The sequence below is a fragment of the Zootoca vivipara genome, chromosome 14, assembly GCF_963506605.1.
Source record: "Zootoca vivipara chromosome 14, rZooViv1.1, whole genome shotgun sequence".
In the NCBI taxonomy this organism is placed as follows: Eukaryota; Metazoa; Chordata; class Lepidosauria; order Squamata; family Lacertidae; genus Zootoca; species Zootoca vivipara.
The window spans coordinates 51,719,777-51,742,711 of NC_083289.1; the positions used below are offsets into that span (position 1 = coordinate 51,719,777).

At 42.8% G+C, this 22,935-nt stretch overlaps 1 protein-coding gene across 4 annotated transcripts in view; it reads left to right on the plus strand.

Moving 5' to 3' along the window:
- The first annotated feature begins 4,208 nt into the window (after window positions 1–4,208).
- SDK1 (sidekick cell adhesion molecule 1) overlaps window positions 4,209–22,935 on the plus strand; it is a 584,684-nt gene continuing 565,957 nt past the window's right edge. For all 4 annotated transcript variants that reach the window (XM_035130977.2, XM_035130978.2, XM_035130979.2 and 1 more), the window contains exon 1: window positions 4,209–5,686. In XM_035130977.2, coding sequence (XP_034986868.2) covers window positions 5,242–5,686 — 445 coding nt within the window. In that variant the 5' untranslated portion in view covers window positions 4,209–5,241. The remainder of the gene's footprint in view (window positions 5,687–22,935) is intronic.

Here is a 22,935-nt window from a genome sequence, read left to right on the forward strand (position 1 = left end):
ACGGCTAGTATTTCTATTCTCCCCCCGCCCCGATCCAGGGCGTGTCTCCCCGCTCGCAAAGGCTCTCGCCGGCGCCGGCGCCTCTTTCGCTCCTGCTGCTGCAGAAGCGCTTCCCTGCAATACCCTGCAGGGGGCGCAGGGCCGCGCCGCGCGACGGAGCCAGAAAGCGGGGGTGGGGGGGTGGGCGCGCAGGGTTCAAACCAATCAATCGAAGCAGGCGGGGAGGCGGGGGAACCTGAGCGCGCGCGCGCCCAGTCGTTAGGCAGACGGGTTTAAAAAAGAGAAAAGGAAAAAAAGAGCGCGCGGCCTCCGGGGCGGGGCGGGGCGGGGCGGGGCGGGGGAGGACACGCTCCACACTCCGGGCTCCTCCCCTCACGCGCCTCCTTGGCCAATCGCCGAGCGGGAAGGCGGCGCTCGAGGGCGGTGGGTGGAGCGTTGCGGGAGGTTTTAGCGGCGGGAAAGCGGGTGTCTTTTATTCTCGCTCTCGCCCGACAGACTCCTTCAGTCTCTGTGAAGGGGCGCTGAGGCGAGGAGCTGCTATGCCCGCCTCTCAGCGCCTGTGTGGAGAGCAGGCGGCCGAGAAATAAGAAACAATAAAAGTATATATAAAGTATGTGGCGAATGTAAAGCCACCCCCTTCGCAGGTTTCCGAGTGCCTGCTATTTTTATTCAAAACAACAGATACGTACATAGTATGCAGCTAATGTAAAGTCATCCCTCACAAATCATCGCATCATTTTAGAATTTTTAAAATTAAGATTTCTGGTTCTCTGTCTTAGTCATTGTTATTCAGAACAACAGATATGTAAATAGTATGCGGCGGATGTAATGCCACCCTTCACAAATAATTGCATTTTAGGATTTATTTTTTAAATACACACTTTATATACACACTGCCTCCCTCTTTAGGATGCATTTAAAGGAAGTTTCCCTTGGGGGAAAGCAAAGTATAAATATTTCTGTATTAACTTTATTAATAATGTGTGTGTCTAATAATAATCACAGCAGACACACATACATGCTGTCTCCCAGTTCAATACATGATTGAAGGAAGCTTTACTCCCCTCATGAGGGGGAAGATAGGTTTCTATTTTATATATTCCTATTTATTAGCTGCTGTTGTGTGCATCTGTAGTAATAATTATAACAGACACATACATGCTGCTTCTATTTAGGGCACATTTGAAGGAAGCTCATCTGATGAGAGGGGGAAACAGGCTCCTATTTTATATACTATATTTATTAGCCACCATTATTATTATTATTATTAGTCATAACTGACATACTGTCTCTCAATTCAGGACACATTTGAAGGAAGTTTTTCCTCCCCTCGGGAGGGGGGGAAAGAGAGACATTTTCAAGTTACATATTCCTATATTTTAAGCCATTATTATTATTAATTACAATACATGCTGCTTTCCAATTCAGGACACATTTGAAGGAAGTTTTTCCTCTCCTCATGGAGCAGGATTCCTCTGGCCTCGTCTGCCTGAGGCAGTTGTGTCAGCTTGCCTCATGGGTGGGCCGGCTTGGCTTTCCAAGGCCCCTTCTGGGAGCAGGTTTCTCAGTCTCCCAGTTCTTGATAGAAACAAGTTCCCTCTCAGTCTTCTTGACAAAAAGAAGACCAAAGCTCTCTCAGGAGCAGGGAATGTTCTGACTGAGAGGAGGCAACAAGGACCATTCCAAGCACAAATTCCTGCCTTCCTTTCCCCTCCTCAGGGAAGCCTGGCATGGTGGCTATTTTGTCACTTCTCCCAGGCTCATTTATTATCATTTGTGCTATTTTTTCTATAAAAAAGGGGGAGTGCCAGAACTCACCACAAACACCTCCCTTGTTCTCTTATAATGGCAACGTACCCACCTGAGAGGTGCCAGAACTGAATTCCGGCAAGTTCCGGCTGGGAAAAAACAAGAACCCCTGATTATTAAGATTATTATTAGTATTAAAATTTCTACACCGCCCTTCCCTGGAGGATCACAAGGCAGTTTACAATATAAAGACGCAAAAGTACGTAACATAGGAATAAACAAAAACAATACCCCCCCTTTAAAAGGCCATAGACTATTGTTATTATTATTTGTTTCATGTATTTGCTTTGTGAAACTTGCAGGCTGTTTGATTGTAAAGGTAACTTAGAATCATAGAATCATAGAGTTGGAAGAGACCACAAGGGCCATCCAGTCCAACCCCCTGCCAAGCAGGAAACACCATCAAAGCATTCTTGACATATGGCTGTCAAGCCTCTGCTTAAAGACCTCCAAAGAAGGAGACTCCACCACACTTGGCAGCAAATTCCACTGTCGAACAGCTCTTACTGTCAGGAAGTTCTTCCTAATGTTTAGGTGGAATCTTCTTTCTTGTAGTTTGAATCCATTGCTCCATGTCCGCTTCTCTGGAGCAGCAGAAAACAACCTTTCACCCTCCTCTATATGACATCCTTTTATATATTTGAACATGGCTACCATATCACCCCTTAACCTTCTCTTCTCCAGGCTAAACATACCCAGCTCCCTAAGCTGTTCCTCATAAGGCATTGTTTCCAGGCCTTTGACCATTTTGGTTGCCCTCCTCTGGACACGTTCCAGCTTGCCAGTATCCTTCTTGAACTGTGGTGCCCAAAACTGGACACAGTACTCCAGGTGAGGTCTGACCAGAGCAGAATACAGTGGTACTATTACTTCCCTTGATCTAGACGCTATACTCCTATTGATGCAGCCCAGAATTGCATTGGCTTTTTTAGCTGCTGCATCACACTGTTGACTCATGTCAAGTTTGTGGTCTACCAGGACTCCTAGATCCTTTTCACATGTACTGCTCTCAAGCCAGGTGTCTCCCATCCTGTGCTTATCCTCACAAGAGCCCTGTGAGATAGGATAGGGCAACAGGGGACCTCCACCCCACCTGGTCTCAGGAAATGCATTTGAGAGAGGGGTGGGAGTAGGGCTGGTCCAATGCATTTTGGCACTTGAGGCAAACCACAAAATGGTGCCCTCCCCAGCCAGGGAAGAAGGGGTGAGTGAAAAAGCGAACAAGGGTGGGAGAAGACCAGGATTGCCTCCTATTCACCAAAAGGCTGTTGTAGAGGTGGCATTGGTGGGGAGACTGCTGAGGAGGTGGTGGATCTGGCCTCTAAGGAGCACATGGATCATCAACAGCAGCCATGTGTGATGTGTTCCTTGGAGGCCAGATCAGCTGCTCTGCAGATCCTGCCGCCTGAGGCATTCGCCTCACCTTGCCTCATGTGTGGGCCGGCCCTGGGTGGGAGGGAAATGCAGGCCAGACAGAGAATAATATGAAAGCTGGGTAAAGTTTACAAGGAGAAGGAGGAGTGATGGGCGGGGTGAAGAATAATGATACATTTCAGTGATAATTTTATTGTTTGATTTTTTTGTTGTAAACTGCTTTGATGGTCCCCCCCCTTCAGCCATAGAGTATACGAATTTTATTAAATAGATAACTCAGGGGTGGAGAGTGATGGACGGAAAAGTTAAGTGTGCGGACTGCAGGGGTGAGAGAAACAGAAACTGGGGGTTGAAACCCTACACTTGGAAGTGAGACCCATTTGGGGGCCGGTTTCTATGGGTCTAGTGTGTGGGGTTTGCTTTTGAGTGAAGCTGTTTAGGACCGCACTGTAGACAAGAGGGGCTGGAAAAGTTATGGGGAGGGGGGTGTTTCACATACCACACACACTGAAATCAATGGACCTGGAAGCAGATCTCACTCAATATCATTTGGGGAGAGGCGGAGCAGAGCAGAGATGTGTAGACTAAACAACCGCTACACCACGCCTGCTTGCTCAGCAGCAAGCAAGTCCCCTTCAGTTTCCTGGGACTTGCACGCAGGCCAAGCATGTGCTTAGGATCGCTGCCTTGGCCGAAGTAGGACGTAACCACCAGTGAACAAATCACCCCCTTGGCTCGTTTCCGTGCCCCACCTGATATTTGTGCAAACCCGCCCCCCCCCCCGCAAGTCCCAGAAAGAAAGAAGCGTTGCAGGCAGTCCCGAAAGGGTTAATTATCCATATGTAGTAGCGATGGTCCCAGTTGGAAACGGGATGCATCTTCGGAGCACTTTTGAACCCGGGGCTGTTGGCGCTGGGGGTGTCGCGGTGTCGCCTTCCGTCCTCGCTCTCTGAACGGCTCTCCTCTCCCTTCCTTGTGTTTACAGCTTCTGCGTGAGAGAGAAAGAGCGAGCACAGGAAGATCCCTCCGGGCTTGTGCAACGAGGGACGCCGGGGGTGGCCAGCCAAGCGGAGGATTTCACCTTGTTGCTGCTTCCGTGGGTCTCCTTCCCTGCTCGGCTGGGGGGGGGGGGTTCTGCCTTGGGCTGCCTCCGCAGTTGACCCAGAAGTGGGGAGGAGGAGAAGGAGAAGGAGAAGGAGAAGGAAGCCTCCTTGGAGGTGAGCTGTTGCTTCCTCTCCCCGTCTCTCCCTCTCTCCCAGCAACCTCCTCCTGTCTCCTGCGAGGGAAACCTGATCAGATTTCCCCCACCTTCGCTGGAGAGTTCAAGAGAGAGACACCCCCCCCTCCGCTCCCCCCTCCCCCTGGCGTGTAACTGGTTGCAAATCGAGCTGGAAAGAGCCGCGCAGCCAGGCGAGGGCTCAGTTTACCTGCTCGGCTGGGGATCTTGCGAGCCTTCGCGACTGTTGTCCAAGGGGGGGATGCCGCGATTGCAACTCCGGAGAGGGATGGAGGGATGAAGGAAATCGAATGCGCAAGAGCATCCCCGTGGCTCTGCAAAGAGGAGAGAAGGGAAGGTTTATCGGGACGCAGCCCAACCTGTCAGCGAGGGGCTTCCCCACTTTTTTCTTTTACTGGAGCGGGGCTGGAGTGACTATTTGAATCTCAGGGTCGCTTTTCCTCCCTGCCTCGCTGGAGATTGAAGGACTTGCCCGAGAATTTAGAACTTCAGGAGCGCGGGGTCTTTGCTCTGGAGAGGAGAGGAGGAGGGGAGGAAGAAGAGGGACGGCGGCGCAGAAACCGTAGCCACGCTTCTTCAGCATCAGGGGGGCGGGCAGTTTCCGTCATCTTGGTGGCTATGGAAGGTGCTCTCTGGATTGTCTGCCGGTGCCTAGCGGAGATGGACCGCTCTCTTCTGATGGCTTTTGCTTTTTGCTAGGGATGTGATGAAGAACCGCGATCTGCTGAGATATTGACGCCAGTAAACTTAATACACACACTCTCTCTTTCTGTTTGTGTGTGTGTGTGTGTGGTGAAGGCATCGGAGGAGTCCAGAGGAACATGTGTTTTGCATTTCTGCCTGCTTGTTTTGGTGCAATCAGTTCCTCCACGAGACACATCGATTGGGGCGGCGATTGCAAGGCAGTCATGCACAGGGAATGCTTTCGCCTGGGGTTTCTATGCAAAGTGAGCGCGAGCCAGGGAGACCACGGCTCCTTCCCGGAAGGGGCTCGGGTCCCCCGAAAACTTCGGGATGGCCGCAGCGGGAGGCCCCCCCGCCAGAACATGGCCTCTCTGGGAGATGGAGTGAGCTTTCGTGGCGGGCCCTCCTCGGATCGTGTGGAGCAAATAGTAATCCGGAGAAGAGGGGCTGGGAACCTTGCTCCGCCGAGGAATAGGTGGCGAGATCGAGTGATGATAAAGTTAAACTTCTGTTTCTTCTTCTGCCGGGGATGGTGGGCGTTTCTCTTCCTTCAGCTCCACATGTTGCAAGCTCTGGCACAAGGTAAGGCTTGCCTTGAGACGCTTTGGGCTTATTGGGATACTCTTGTCTCCTCCCATGCAAAAAAGGACGCCAGGCATCCCGCTGCTCAGTGGAACTGGAGTGATAGGTTAAGTATACAGCCCTGGCTTTCTGTTCTCCGCACCAGAGACACAACCCTCTCGCTGCAGCCTTTTCCTTCGACAATGGGTTTCGGATCACAAGGGCTGCCTCGACATAAACAGCCATAGGATGTGTCTAGCATCTTTTCTCCCACGATATCCCTTTCCCTCCCCACTTCCCTCCACCCCAACCCATCATTGGTGTAATCCTATCTGAGCCTATGCTAATCTTCACCCTTTAACTGTTTGGGGATGAATATGCAATTCAATACTTCCAGGCAATGGAAGAGTTAACTTTTTGGATGAGTGTGTGCATATATGAAATACATTGAGCTAAGCTGTCAAGAGAAAGGAGCGCCCATAAATCTGCCAGCTAAGGCTAAATCGGGCGTGCTTAAAAAAATAGAGAGAGAAAATGAATACAGTACCATTGTATGTTTGAGCGCTGTTCATTCAGGTTGCCAACAACATGGATTTAATACAGACAAACGGTGCGATTGATTCGTGTCTCCACATTTCCACATCAAGGACCTTTATAGTCGAACGATGGGGTCATATAGCAGAGGAAAGGAACAACAGGCTTCAGAGATCCAGTGCCAGGCACTTTGGATAGAATAATTGTCAGTGTGAGTGCGTGTGTGCGCGCGCGTGTGCATTTTAATGGCCAAATCTCTGCAAATTCCAAATGTTTCGACGGAGTGAAAAACATAATATATTGCAACGTGGGCTCCGCGTATTGCAGTTGATTATGCAGAGTGACCTGATGAACAAGCGCCGCTTTCACTTTCAGCGCGTGTGCTGTTGGCGGTTGTTTGTCAAGCTGGGCTGGAGGAGCGGTCTGTTGGGCACCCTGCTGGTCTCTCGTGGGGCTGAGTTAGTGAGAAGCATGTGGAAGTTACTCATGCCGGGGAAAGAGGGCGTTGGATCTGCCCAAGCTTTTCCTTGTCATAAGCAGAGAAATTTCTTGGTTATATATCCCCCCACCTCACATCACACGGTGGTCCATTTTTTCCTATGAGATCCTTTAAAGAAACAAAGAATGGAAACAAGACAAAGGTTGAAGGTTCTCCCCCCCCCTGCAAGCATTTACATGGCTGACCACGATGCTGCATGCCCCTTTGCAACCGAATTAATGAGAAGTAAATGGTGTTTGGGTTGTTGTTTTTTTTGCCTCTGGCAATGAGAGTATTCCTCAAGCATGACTTTAAGGCAGCCCAGAGAAGTTTTCAGAATCTCTTTCCCTCGCCTTCTCCTAGTTTCTGGCTGGGGGAGTTGTAGAATTACTTGGGGAGGAGCAGCTCGGCGTTCGCTCGAGCGGCAAGAGGAGGGGCTACGCAACTAAGCGTGTTCTTCCAGCCATGCCTTGTCAGCGTTTACTACTTCAGTATGAAGTTTTAATCTGGTATAAAACGCTCCTTACTAATTGCCTCCAGCCGCATCAGGCTGCCTCTTCCGGTCCATTGTGTGTGCTCCCAGTCCCTCCTTTTCCTGAACTGTTTGATAACTAGGGCCTGGAAATTTCTGCAGAATAGTGTTATGTTTATACCAAACCTCTTGTAATCTTTTAGCAAGTTAAACTACACATTTCCTCTCCCTACTTTGTATACTTTTTCTTTTTGGCTAAATATATTTTTGACCTTTTGCAAGACAAATATTTGAATAGCTATTTAAATTGGATTTCCTGAAGTCTGCAGTGAAGCCAGTTTTACATGCATATGCCTCAATCAATTAAAGTGACCTTTTAAAGAAATATTGTTTTCTGTGGATGAATGGTGAAAGTAACCTTCATCTTGCATAGGAAAGTATGTATATTTGTATGTCAGTTAATATCATAATGAAAGGTTTGTGACTGCCTTTAATGCACATAGTAAGACTGCATGCCTGTGCGCAGGATCCAAAGGCATTATTGATCTTCCAGAAGACATTCACATCTAACTTTTGAGGTCTTCTGTAGTTTTAAGAGATGTGTATGTACTATTTCCCTGTCATTTACAGTGTTCAATTAGGAACGTTAGAGACTGGGAAAATAAATTACTTATTGTGAAGAAAGTTAAGGTTGCTATTCATGACTTGTGCATGTCTTCTTAGAAAGAAGTCCCACTGAGCTCTAAGAGACTTACTCTCAGGGAAGTGTGTCTGAAACCCTGGGGAGCCACTGCCAGTCAGTGTAGACAAGCTAGTAAGTCCAACTTGGTATAAGCTGCTTCCTATGTCTTCTATGAACACGTTGGCAGTGTTCAAGGTGCAATGCAATTAATAGCATCATTATTCAGAAGTAAACCCCAGTTATAGAAGTGTGTGTATGATTGCTAGTAGAACAAAACTGACCTAAAAGCTCTAAGGAGTGGAGATTCAATTGTGCTACATTGTGACTGATGTTCAAATGACTCACTGAAGTATGAACACTTCACTGCAGGAATGAAGAAGAAAGTATCTGTGGCCTTGTTATGAAGGATGACTTCTGCAACCCTTTGAAAATTATATTGATTTATAGAGGAGTGCTTTCTTTTTTAGTGTGATGAACTTAACTTGAGGTTTAAATTGTAAGGGATGAAATTTTGCTGTCCTCTGCATTTATTTGTACCCCATCATTTAAAACATTTTTATTAGGAATACATATTTTAGAAACAAAATAAAAGAATTCCTTCTAGTAGCACCTTAGAGACCAACCACACAAGTTTGTCATTGGTATGAGCTTTTGTGTGTATGCACATTTCTTCAGATAAACTGAAACAGAAGTCACTAGACCCTTATATATAGTGAGAGGGTGGGGAGGGGTATTACTCAGAAGGGTGGTGGGAATGGGTGATTGACTGATAGGTGTGGTAAACCTGTTGATGAATGAAGAAGTGTGCATGCACATGAAAGTTCATACCAATGACAAACTTAGTTGGTCTCTAAGGTGCTACTGGAAGTATTTTTTTTATTTTGTTTCGGCTGCAATTGGTCTTACAGGAAAAAGCAAGGGGTGAGATGGCTAAAAATAGCTTTATCATGTATAATGAGATAAGAATCCAGTGTCTCTATTCAGACCAGGTCTCTCCATGGTTTTAAGTTTGGTAATAAGTTGCAATTCAGCAACTTCTCTTTCCAGTCTATTTCTGAAATTCTTTTGTAATAAGACAGCTACTTTGAGATCTGGTATAGAATTTCCTGGGAGATTGAACTGTTCTCCTCCTGGTTTCTCTGATTCCTGATGTCAGATTTATGTTCATTTATCTAGAAAAGATTATCTACTTTGATCGAAGCTTATCTTGAAAATGAGATGTCTGGAGTTTCTATTGCTCAGGAGCATTTTGTGACTATCCCTTTGCATCAGATAAAAATAAGCGAAACAAAAATGTAAAATCTTGCTATAAAATATGATTATTGTTAGTAGTGGAAATAATATAATGGCATGCTATAATATTGGTTCTAAGGTCAATAATTGAAAGTAAGTGGATAATTATATATGTTTAAGGTGGTTATATATTTTTCTCTTGGCCTGCTTCCCTCAGCCAGCTGTTCTTCGGCTACTGCCATTCCTAGACCAAACTTGCCACAGTAATACACACTCTGGTAACCTCAGATCTCAATGACTGCGATACACTCTACATAGGGCTATCCTTGAAGATGGTACAGAAACTGCAGCTGGTGTGGAATGCTGTTCAGGTGCTTAAGCATGACCTGTATATAACATCCATTCTGTGGGATCTGTTCTGTCTGCCTATATTTGTTACTAGGACAAGTTTAAGGCATTAGGGTTGTCCTACAAAACCCCGAATTACCTGGGATCCAAGTACTTGTTGGAGTGCCTTTCCCTTTACCTAGACCTTTGTATAATGATGATTGTGACTTTGTTTTATGTGGTTCCTGCTGCCATATCATTTTTATTCAGATTATATTGTGAATAATGTACTGTGGTTTTAGGTGAATTATTGTTTGCGGGTAGCGCTGTGGTCTAAACCACAGAGCCTAGGGCTTGCTGATCAGAAGGTCGGCGGTTCTAATCCCTGGGATGGGGTGAGCTCCCATTGCTCAGTCCCAGCTCCTGCCAACCTAGCAGTTCGAAAGCATGTCAAAGTGGAAGTAGATAAATACTGTAGGTACCGCTCCGGCGGGAAGGTGAATGGCTTTTCTGTGTGCTGCTCTGGTTCACCTGAAGTGGCTTTGTCATGCTGGCCACATGACCCGGAAGCTGTCTGTGGACAAACGCCAGCTCCCTTGGCCAATAAAGCGAGATGAGCGCTGCAGCCCCAGAGTCGTCTGCGACTGGGCTTAATGGTCAGAGGTCCCTTTACCTTTTCCTTTATCATTCACAAGATAGATTGTGTGTGTGTATGAGCGCTGGGCTTTGGGATAGTCAGGTGAAGGGCAAAAGTTTATTTAATAAATAAATATTAATGAGACCAGCCTGGATCCTGAAATTGGCAGACAAGGCATTGGTTTTTGTTCCACTGGTGGGTGTGGCCTGCTATGCCATGACAAGAGACAGGCTTTTGTGTAGTGGTGCCCCTGTCTTTGGAACTTATTTAGGTGTTGCTTTTTAAACTGTCTTTGTCTTTGTCTATTCCTTTGTTACTTTTATTGTAATCATTTATACTAATGTTTATTAGTATTTTATGGTTTGTTTAAATACTCGTGAAACCTGCCCTGGGATTACTTTGCAGTGAAAGATTGTTTATATATATTGTTACTAGATACAGTAGATACTTGTACATATGAGTATGCTGCTGGTCTATAGAAAGAGCCTAAGATCTTTCAGTGCATGTATATACTCAGAGGGACTTTTGAATGTTTTTCCTTTCTTTGAGCATCAGAAACCCATGTCATGTTACAAACTACTTCTGAAACATCTTTCAGTTTCAAAAGCAGTTTGCTGTGCAATTGCTACATGGCAGAAGTCTTAATTTCCACATGTAATATATAGATTTACTATAGGGTAAATAAATTTAATAATAATAATAATAATAATAATAATAATAATAATAATAATAATAATAAATATGCAACAGCCCTTTCTTATTAGTGAGTGTGATTTTAGTTATCCATTGGGTAATGCTTCTCTCAACATTTTGAACTTGCCTTTCCCTTCTGAACTCAGTCTACCTCTTGGTTTCCTTCCTCAACACAAATCTTTTGTTTCACAAGCAAATGGGTGGTGATTTTCTTACAAAGCTGTATGTAGCCTGCTGCAGCATGCAAGGATCTATGGAATGGGGTTCTGATTCAACACTGACATTAGAAGCTGACCAAGACAGCTGACCCCTCCCTAAAACCACACACAAAGAACTATCAAGAGAATTAAGCAGCAACCCTTTCTGTGTTTCCCTCTTCCTGAAAATGTATTTTCAAGATAAGTGAAACTGAAGGGCATTCAAACTGAAGGTCATTTCACACACTACAATAGAAAAAGTTACAATAAAACAAGCAATAATGTGACAACAGTAACAAAACATATAAAGTAGTAGTCAAAACATCCAGAAGCCTGATTTAAAAGAAAAGTTTAACTGGCTTTCTAAATGCAAGCAATGAAGGAGCCATACATATTTCTTAGGGGGTGGGGGCCGTTACAGAAGAGGCCCTTTTGCATGTTGTCTGCCAGTTACAAATTCCTGAAGGGACAGTGAAAAGGGTCTTTGTGGAAAGTCTCAGTAGAATAACCAGTGCCCAGATTTGGGAGGGGGGGACACCTGGCCCCCTCAGCTACTATTTATTTGATGGGATTCAGGAGATTGGATATGTGGATATAACTTACCTCCCCATTCCCATTAGTTCAAGCACTTGGATACCACAAGTTCAGAATCTCCAGCAGCCTTAGAAAGCAAAAGATCAGTTCTACCTCTTGACAAGATGCCAGTGTATGGTATAGCATTAAGTCACTAGAGGAAAACTCTTCTAAGACTATTCTGCCATTATTGCTCTTCCGTAAGAAGACTAGACTGAAGAGCCTAAAGGCAGGTTCAAGTTTGGCTTTATGGTAAAACATACCAGGTATCACGTTGAAATCTGCCTCTTGTGGAAATCTTAATCAAAATGCAAAAAAGGAAGGAAGTTGAAAATGGGAACTTATTGTTTAGGATTCACTACTGTCACTTAAAGGATTAATGGATCTAAGTATATATACTGTATTCATTTTGAATTCAAAAGTAACAGTATGGTAAATGTTTTGTTAGGACTCATTAAAAGGTCACAGATAAGTGTTCAAGCCTTTGTGTTAATTAAATCTCTTCATAAGGCAGTATGTTATGCAAATCAATACTTTTTAAGCAGTGGGAGAGAAAGGGCTGTTGCAGGACAAGATGAAAATTGAAGTCTGTAGTTTGGGATTGTTCTGAAATGGAACAGAGGGAGGCGTCACACAGGTTAGGTTGTGCCTGGTTCAAAAAGATTGCAGGCTGCAACAGAGACTACAACGGTATACAGTATTGTATGCCTGTTTTCCGTCTGAAAAATATAAAAGCCAGTAGCCATTCATTTATGTATCTAACAAAAATCAGAATGCATTGATGTTGCCATTGTGAAGCAGGCAGCATGGTAGTCTTTATATTAGGAGAACTGGAGATCAATGTAGCTGGTGTGCATTTTTTGACCAAAATGGTTAATTATTTCATGGAGATATTTACTTGTGTATAACTTGATAGGTATGTTGGGACAAAAGGTCCCAATATACAATAGCTTGCATAAACTAATTGATCTTAATCTACATTTTAATTATTTATTTATTTTGTATACTGCCCTATACCCGCAGGTCTCCGATTTGTGAGTGCGAGATACAGACAACTGTGATTGTCCACCTTTCTAATGCAGGAAGGAATTTAAATGCCACATATTATTCTAATACTGTATAGCATATGCTTTTTTGTATATTGCACAGATGTGTGATAGGACCCTGGAAATTATAGACTGTATTTTTAAAATTTTTATACCATACTTAATTCAAAGATCTCAGGGCAGTTCACAGCATAAGAATACAAAATGTGAACACAAAATACATAATAAAACAAAAACAAAAACCAGAAAACCCCTCCCACAAACACATTTAAAAAGGGCTGATTATAGAGAAACCTGGTGCCTAAAGATATGTAGCTTGTTTTCTCCTGCTCTGGAGGGTAGGAACTTCAAGTTACAAGAAAGGAGATTCCGACTAAACATCAGGAAGAACTTTCTGACAGTAAGAGCTGATCGACAGTGGAACAGAATCCTTCAGGAGGTTGTGGACTCTCCCTCACAGGAGATTTTTAAGCAGATGTTGGATGGCCACCTGTCATGGATTCTTTAGTTGAGAATACTGCATTGCAGGGAGTTGGAATGGATTACCCTAGGGGTCCCTTCCAACTCTATGATTCTGTGATTCTAACAAAGGTGCCAGGCAAGCCTCCTTGGGGAAAGTATTCCACAGGTGGGGAGTCACTGCATAAAAGGCCTCTTCTCATGTTGCCACCCTCTGGACCTCTTGTGGAGGAGTCACACAAATAAGGTCCTCAGATTACGATTGCAGGGCCTGGATTGGTTCATATGGGGAGAGACAGTTATTGAGGTAATGCAGTCCTGAGCTGTTTAAGACTTTATTGGTCAAAACCAGCACTTAGCATTCAGACTGATGAGGCCATAGTTGGTAATTTTATTGTCTGAGCTGTCCCAAACTTTTATTCCTGGGATTATTCAAGATATGAAATGTTAAACACTTATCATGTGGAATGTAATGGAATGACTTCTGTACTGCTGTGGAATACATAGTTTTAGGCCTTAATTTGATAGCAATATTCTCATGAGTACAGGCCTCTTGCTCTGAACAGAAGGCATACTGTTGTGAAAGACATTGCAGAATTACAGATAGGTTTAGTCATATATTTGGTGTGTATAAAAAAAAAACCTTACTAGAGTGGTAGATGTAATATACTAATATATTACAATGCAGTTTGAACTACCTTTGAAAGGAAATAATAAATTTGCCACTTTCTTAAATGTAGTGAGAATTGTTAGCAGCAAAGAAATACTTTAAGTATTAAAAGGCAACCTAGAAATATCATTTTCTTTGGCACTTACAGCAATAGCTGGTTGATTTTTTTAGGGAGATAAAACCGTTGTGCATAGCTTTCAGCATTTTTTAATGAGAAATAGTACCTTAATATTTAAAGAAAGAGAACTTGTCTGGTTTTCTTAGGTTAAAAGAGATGATAGTGTAATTTTTTATGCCACTTGATCAAATCTATAATTTAAAATTGTATAAGGAGCTGAATGCTTATTTAAAGTGGCACTAATGTCCATTATACTTTGCTAGAATAGGAAAATGGATGCTAGAGGAACACGTTTTTTATGGGACAAAGGGGCTTTTAAGACATGGAATTTATGACCTGGCGGGAATAGCAAATGTGTTAATTTCAACAATTATTTAATAGAAAATAGAAGCTGCATTTGACATATATAGGATGAAGAACTTTGAAATGATGTGCAATTTACAAATAAACTCAAACTTGCTATCCTATAAAAGTCAGACAAGTATGTGTGTGAGATGTCAGTTACTGCAAAGCAAAAACAAACAGAATAAGCTTTGTATTGTCATATGCAATTTCAGTTTTAAAATAGGGTTAAAGTCATTAAAAGATAATATATTTTTAGCATTTATTTGTGGTCATTCCCAGTCTATACTGTTTCATCAGTGAGGCATATTGGATGGTTACTTAGAGGACTGGAAAATACATATTAACAAGTTGCCATTGACTCTTGGAGTAGTCTAGTTGAGTCAATGTAGACCCAGCCTTGGGATGACTTTTAACACATAAGAAATGCAACCTCACTTACTCTAACCACGGAAAACTGGATTTAGAGAGGCATCATTGAAGTCTAGTGTAGTCACCCTCCAGCCATGCTACTGTGTGTGTATTTGCTCTGCTGACAATAGCCCGAGGACCACTGGTGCCTTTCTTCCTTACACAAGCAGCATGCTGGAGAGTAGATGGAAGGGAGAGATCATATATCCTTGCCCCCCTCACCTGGAGGTTCAAAGGAGATAAACAACTACCTGACATTTAGAAAACACCTAAAGGCAGCCCTGTTTAGGGAAGTTTTTAACCTGTGATATTTTAATGTATTTTGGTTACAGGTAGGTAGCCGTGTTGGTCTGGATCGAAGTAAAATAAAAAAAATTCCTTCAGTAGCACCTTAAAGACCAACTAAGTTTTTATTTTGGTATGAGCTTTCGTGTGCATGCACACTTCTTCAGATACAGTGAAATGGAAGTTTCCAGGCACTTATGTAGAGAAGGGGTGGGGAGGGGTGGGGATGGGGAGGGGGGATCACTCAGAAGGGTGGTGGAAATGGGTGATTGACTGACTGATAGCTGTTGATGACCGCAAACGACTGCAAATGGTTTTGCATGAAAAAGCAAGGGTTGAGATGGCTGAAGATCGCTTATCATGTATAATGAGATAAAAATCCGATATCTCTGTTCAAACCAGGTCCCTCCATGGTTTTGAGCTTGGTGATAAGTTGCAATTCAGCAACTTCTCTTTCCAGTCTATTTCTGAAATTCTTTTGTAGTAAGACAGCTACTTTGAGGTCTTGTATAGAATGTCCTGGGAGATTGAAGTGTTCTCCTACTGGTTTTTCTGTCTTCTGGTTCCTGATGTCAGATTTATGTCCATTTATCCTTTGGCGTAGGGTTTGGCCTGTTTGTCCAATATAGAGAGCTGAAGGGCACTGTTGGCATTTGATGGCATACACAATGTTAGAAGATGAGCAATTAAATAGTCCTGAGATGGTATGTTGGATGTTGTTGGGGCCATTTCACTGTATCTGAAGAAGTGTGCATGCACACGAAAGCTCATACCAAAATAAAAACTTAGTTGGTCTTTAATGTATTTTGGTATTCGTTGGAAGCCGCCCAGAGTGGCGGGGGAAACCCAGCCAGATGGACGGGGCATAAATAATAAATAATAAAAATAATAATTCCAGTAAAACTCTAAATGGCTTGGGTCCAAGATACCTGAGGAGTGTCTTCCCTGTATGCTAGCCTGCCTGTTCTTTTAAATGCCATTTTGTGTTCCACCTGGAGTGGAAGCATGAATGAGAGGGATAAGAATAGGGCTTTCTTAGTGGCTGCACCAGTATTGTGGAATAGCTTGATATTAAGAGGGTGAAGACATATGTTAGTTAAGGGAACAGTAATAATTTTGGAGCCTTTACTTTAAACAGATATTTGATTTGTGATTTCTTGTTGTTTAGTCGTGAATGGATAGGTTTGATCTTCTAGCAGTCCATGGGACTCTCAAGAGTCTCCTCCAGCACCATAATTCAAAAGCATCAATTCTTCGGTGATCAGCCTCCTTTATGGTCCAGCTCTCACTTCCATACATCACTACTGGGAAAACCATAGCTTTAACTATACGGACCTTTGTCGGCAAGGTGATGTCTCTGCTTTTTAAGATGCTGTCTAGGTTTGTCATTGATTTGTGATAGCTTTATACAATCTGAAACATTGCAGTTGTTAATACTAAGAAACCACGCAATGTTTATCATCCTGCAATGCATGCAGTGTTCAGATTATGCTTTACTGCTGCTACCAGCCTACTCTATCAAAGGAGTTATTTGTTTTGTTTTTTACTCTTTCCCACCTATAACATGGAGATAGGCATCTTACTCTATTTAAGTTCCATAGTGTCTGAACAATGGCACCCTGATCTTAATCTCACTTTGTATACAAGTAATAAAAGTGGACTCTGAAATGCACATACGGTAATATGAGTACTAGTGACATAGATAAAGGTCAGCCCTTTTTGATAACTGTATAAAAATAGGGGATAATGTGATATGTTGTGCTACATCAATAACATAGGCACCTTTTGAAGTTTCTGCATAATAGAAATAATGCAACTCTGCAGATTATAGATGTGGCCTGGATTTTATTAAACAAAGAATTGCTTGGAAGAAATGTGAACTTAACTTTATATTAAGGAGTTGCTCTTTTCCTGGATGCATTCAGTGATTACAGTATGTTTCTTAAAACAGTTATTATTGTTTTTGACAGCTGTCCCCCCCCCCCAAGCCCTGACCTGAGGCAAATCTAAATAACCTACAAGGCAAAGCACACAATTTTTGGTGTGACCAAATGGGATGAATATTGTTAGCAGACCTCTAAGTGTATGTTAATGGGTTTTAGAAAGACAGCCAGTACAGCATTGTTATGTTCATAATGGTTTGAGCAAAACTGAACAATTCTCTTCAAATTATTCAAATATAACAGATTGTTCTTCATGGTTCTAGTTCAGAATATTGTGGCTTTGACAACAAACCATTTTAATACTCTGTATAAGTGCTGCCAACCCATCTGTTAACCAAAGAGACATATTTGGTGTTTATCCTAGTGTGCACGAACAACTCCTCTCTTAAATTCTGTGGCAAAAGTTTCCAACAGGACAGGGGGAGTCACCATGGTGCCAAGAGATGTTGTTGGACCACAAGTTCCATCTGCCCGAACCAAGATAGATAATGCTCAGAGATAATGGGAATTGTAGTCCAACAGCATCTGGAGGGTCTCACATCAGCCACAATAGAATGTGCCTAGAGGTAAACCATTCTAGAGTGTTCCATGCATCTGATGATACTTGCTGCTAAAAAGGTGCCACAGATTCCCCATCCAATAAGGCATAGAGGAAAGGGAAGATTTTGGAATACAGTGGTACCTCTACTTACGAATAACTCTACTTACGAATGTTTCTACTTACGAATGGAGCTCCGTCCGCCATCTTGGATGCAGTTTAGATAGGATTTTTTCTACTTTTTTAGATAGGGTTGCTTCAACTTATGAATGTTTTCTCCCAATGCATTCCTATGGGATTCGACTTACAACTTTTTTTGACTTACGAATGTGCATTCGGAACGTGTTAAATTTGTAAGTAGAGGTACCACTGTATATGTCCTTATCTGCTTGTTTTATTTTTATTTTTTATTTTTAAAATTTAACTTTATTGGAATGTAAATTAAAATCTGCTGGTTTTAATAGTTAACATATAATATAATACTGTATATTCCTGCGTATAAGACTACTTTTTAACCCAGGAAAATCTTCTCAAAAGACGGGGGTCGTCTTATACGCCAGGTCGTATTTCTTATATGGCAAGTATATCCCAAACTCTCTATTTTAACTGGAAAAGTTGGGAGTCGTCTTATACACCGGAATATACTAGTTAACATATAGGGAGGTGGTTCCAGCTCTCTATTCTATTACTGTATTTCCCATTCTGTGAAGTGATTGTCTAATTAACTTAATTCATCTATTTGTGATTCTGATGTTCTACTCTGCTTTAACAGTGGTTGTCCATGCACTAATATATATTGGCAGGATCTTTTCTCTATCTATTTAGGTTCTGCCAATACAGGTAGTCAGGATCAAGATAGAATTGGTTCCATCTAGAGGCAGAGCTAGCTGCTCTAGCACCTGGAGTGGCGCACATGTTGTGCATCCATGGGGGCGGGGCTAGCCACCTTCAGGGGAGGGGCTAGCAGTCCACAGGGGCGCCGTCCACGGCGAGCGTCCCGGGGGGGCGGCACGGTGATGTCACCCCCTCAGGGATGACACCTGGGGCAGACCACACCCACCGCACCCCTTCCTCTGCCAATAGTTCCATCTGTTCTCTCTGTTTCTCACTTTATTGTGCATAATATAGTGTGACATCACATTTAATAATAGTTTTTGCTTTTCAACTGTGTTGCAGGCATTTTTTTCCCCTAAAATGCTGGTCAATGAAAAAGTTAACAAGCTCTCCTACACATGCCTCCTCAGATACTGAGTATGCCCCATACACACACAAAGTGACTCCTTGAGTACTACAGTAAGCTATTATATTGTGGTTTATTTACACATACAGTATATACAACCTGAGCCTATGATGGAGTGGTTCATTGCATCAGCACTCTAAGAGGTCAGGATTAAAGCAGAGATCCAATATCATGCTTTGCCTGCTACCTCACTCACTGTAGATAATCAGGTGTGAGATACACAGGCTAACTTTCCACACAACTGTGTTTTGACATTAAATTTGGTTGTATTACTGTGGTGGCTTTCCTACATGTTTATGACCCCTTTTAGATGCTGGGAATACAACTCCAGAAACCTCAATGGAAGGGGGAGGAAAGGAGAGTTTATGCAAGTGAGAACTAGCATGGAATTACGGAGAGTGGAGTGGCAAACTCCCGCTGCTCCTCTGCAGGCAATTGTTGCTCACCACAGATGAAAGGAAGATTACTAGGGTGCTTTATAACTTTATTTCTCAGAATTGTTAACCTTTCAAATATTATTGTAGGCACACTGCATGCAGTTCAAAGCATCCTTGGTGTAAAGTATGTCAGTCAAAACTAGCATTGTTTCCAATATTTTGAAATGTGACACGGGGTCTGGTTCTCAAATTATGACTTGGTGGGGGTTTTTCTATTCAAAATATCATATTCTTTTACTGTGCTAGGAAAACTTTTTCATATATTTTAAACATTCTACCAGACCTCTATGAGCTAAAGTTGAAAGTGGGAGTCTCGTGAAAATTTATTCCTACATTATTATTGTGAAACTTTAATTTGTTTTTCCTCTCTTCTAATTGCAATTGTGAAGTTTCAGGTTTCTCCCTTTTATATACTGTAACTAACCTCTACAGTAACGGTGATATATATCTGTCTTCTAGATTTCATTTCCCTAGCTTGTCCGTAGAAAGTCTACAAAATGTAGGTATTCTTCTTTTATAAGACAGCAGTAGTTATTTATATATGAAGCTGTTAAATGGAATAATGAGTTGTGAATTTTGGTGGCATTTTGCATACAGTGAAAAGTCTGGCTAGGAGCTATGCAAACATAGCACAATGCTCTCCTCTTAAAATTAGCTGTTCTCTTTCTTTATCCCCCAGAATACCAGCTGCTTTCAGATAAGTACAGTTTGCTCTTCATAACATGCTATGTATCAGGTTTGCAGAATAATGGATTTTCATTAGGTACTGTACTGAGAATGTCTCTGCCCATTGCCAGATATTCTGCCATCGTGGAGCTCTTTTGGACACCAAATTCTGTAATTTTTATTGCATTCCATGGCTTTACTTTGCAGATGTCTAGTTTCAGTTGCCACAGTGGATTAATACCACAATATGTTGCTGCCTAGTTTGCCTTGAATAATTGCCAATCAGGTGTTTATCTACTTTGAACTGTAAAATATTGCAGTTCCTCTCGTTTCTTTTTCCATTGCCCTCCCGATAGAAGCTTCTCTTTTATGCACTGAACTTGGTTGTAGGCATATTAAGTTGCCTAGTTTTCACTGCAACAACACCACAGTTTTAACTTATTTGTTGTTTATGGTCTAGACTTCTTGGCTTGAAGTTGTGCTTTTGTTGCAATAATAACACATTATTTTTGTATCTGAGAAGAATGAGTGAATTATTTCCCTAGATAGCATTTCCATTGCTGATGCACATCCTGAATAAAAGACTTCTATAGAGCAGGACCCAGCTTTGCTTCCATCCTCTAGCTGGGAAGCAATGTGAAACTTATTTATGTTCTGAATTTATAGGTCTCAATTTAACAAAAAGTTATACAGGTGATTTACAACATAAAATAACAAAAACATACAGGTGATTTACAACATAAAATAAACATAAAATAAAAAGGTTATTATTTTTATAGCAATAACAATAAAACAGGAGTGCTCTTTCTTTATCAGGAGACAGGAGTGCCTGGCATGCTATGGTCCATGGGGTCACGAAGAGTCGGACACGACTAAACGACTAAACAACAACAACAACAACAACAAAATGATCTATTCTAAACAGTCTATAGCCTAAATGTAGACAGAAAATTGGCTAGTTAGGGCCCCCAACTACACAATCAAGGGGGAATTGTCATTGGAGTGCTTGTTTTTCTCCCTCTGTTTTGGTTCAAGGTGATGGGAAAGCTCACTCACCACCTGAACTTCCTTGCAGTGCAGAATTAACTGGTCACCTCAGAGGAGGGTGAGGAGAATTTTAACTAGTCACGTGGCCATGGGTGTAGCCGGGGGGGGGCAGTGCCCCATCTAGATCCAGAATCATTATTGAAAAGTATTGAAAGTACTCAATTATTTGAGGTTCTGCCCCTCCCCCCGCAGAAGCATGCCCTCCCTAACAACTGTGGCTGCCCCCCTAACAAAAATCCTGCGCCCATGCATGAAGGATGAAGAGGATTTGCTTTTCTCCTTTTCCTAATTGGCCTGATTTATTTACTTATCTGTAATGTTGCTAAGGCTGATTTTTGCTGTTTGGGCTAGATCACAAACAGTGAGGAGTGATGGTAAAAACCACTGGGGTAGCAGTGAAGACACACTTAGCCCAAAGTAAACTCTTACAGTTGGGGGAGGGGATAGAAATCTGGAAAGAGAACTGCTGGTCACGAGTTTCATGGAGGGGGGGGGGTTGGACATATGTACAATTCTAATCTGGATATGAAAGCCCTTGGAAAATCCAGGGTCATGGGTTCTAGCCCCCCATCAGATGGAGGGAGCCAGGATGCCTGCCCTTGTGCCCTGATACCCTAGTTACCTGCATAGCTCACTGGTTGAAAACATCACCCCTCAGGTGAGTTGTCAGTGAGGAGAAGGACAAGTTCTTTCACTGATCTGCTGCTTTGAGAGCAGATGTAGTTGCCGAAACTAGGCTGACAACAAGGCTATTCCTTTCTTTGCATCTTAGAATCTGTCAAACAATACTGTATGCACTGGCTGTTGAAGGAAGAATATCAGTTCCAGATTTTTCGAGTTCGTTCATAAGGAGTACAACTTTAGTTCAAGTCTTGTATCTTCATTTCAGGGGGTGAGGGCAAAGATGAAAATATATGGTTAGGTACTTGTATGCTTTTGAATTATGGTGCTGGAGGAGACTCTTGAGAGTCCCATGGACTGCAAGAAGATCAAACCTATCCATTCTTAAGGAAATCAGCCCTGAGTGCTCACTGGAAGGACAGATCCTGAAGCTGAAGCTCCAATACTTTGGCCACCTCATGAGAAGAGAAGACTCCCTGGAAAAGACCCTGATGTTGGGAAAGATTGAGGGCACAAGGAGAAGGGGACGACAGAGGAAAAGATGGTTGGACAGTGTTCTCGAAGCTACCAAAATGAGTCTGACCAAACTGCGGGAGGCAGTGGAAGACAGGAGTGCCTGGCGTGCTCTGGTCCATGGGGTCACAAAGAGTCGGACACAACAACAACACTTGTATTCACTCATTCATTGGGTTAAGCCCTTTCCCTCAGCCTGGATATTCTTTCAGCCTTGAACTTATGTATTTGTAAAGTTTTATAAGAATTATCGTGTCATAAAGGCAGTGAGAGATTTTACCTTCTTGGGCTCCTTGATCACTGCAGATGGTGACAGCAGTCACGAAATTAAAAGACGCCTGCTTCTTGGGAGAAAAGCAATGACAAACCTAGACAGCATCTTAAAAAGCAGAGACATCACCTTGCCGACAAAGGTCCGTATAGTTAAAGCTATGGTTTTCCCAGTAGTGATGTATGGAAGTGAGAGCTGGACCATAAAGAAGGCTGATCGCCCAAGAATTGATGCTTTTGAATTATGGTGCTGGAGGAGACTCTTGAGAGTCCCATGGACTGCAAGAAGATCAAACCTATCCATTCTTAAGGAAATCAGCCCTGAGTGCTCCCTGGAAGGACAGATCGTGAAGCTGAGGCTCCAATACTTTGGCCACCTCATGAGAAGAGAAGAATCCTTGGAAAAGACCCTGATGTTGGGAAAGATTGAGGGCACTAGGAGAAGGGGACGTCAGAGGACAAGATGGTTGGACAGTGTTCTCGAAGCTACGAACATGAGTTTGACCAAACTGCGGGAGGCAGTGCAAGACAGGAGTGCCTGGCGTGCTCTGGTCCATGGGGTCACAAAGAGTCGGACACAACAACAACACTTGTATTCACTCATTCATTGGGTTAAGCCCTTTCCCTCAGCCTGGATATTCTTTCAGCCTTGAACTTATGTATTTGTAAAGTAGTTTTATAAGAATTATCGTGTCATAAATGCATAATGAATAACTTAGAAATAATAATGAATAACTTAGAAATAATTTGATTACAAAGATATTGTCAGAGGGTCATCGTGGCTACTCTAGAGTAACTCCGCTTGAGTCCAGTTGTCTTTAAAGACTTTTACTGTGCA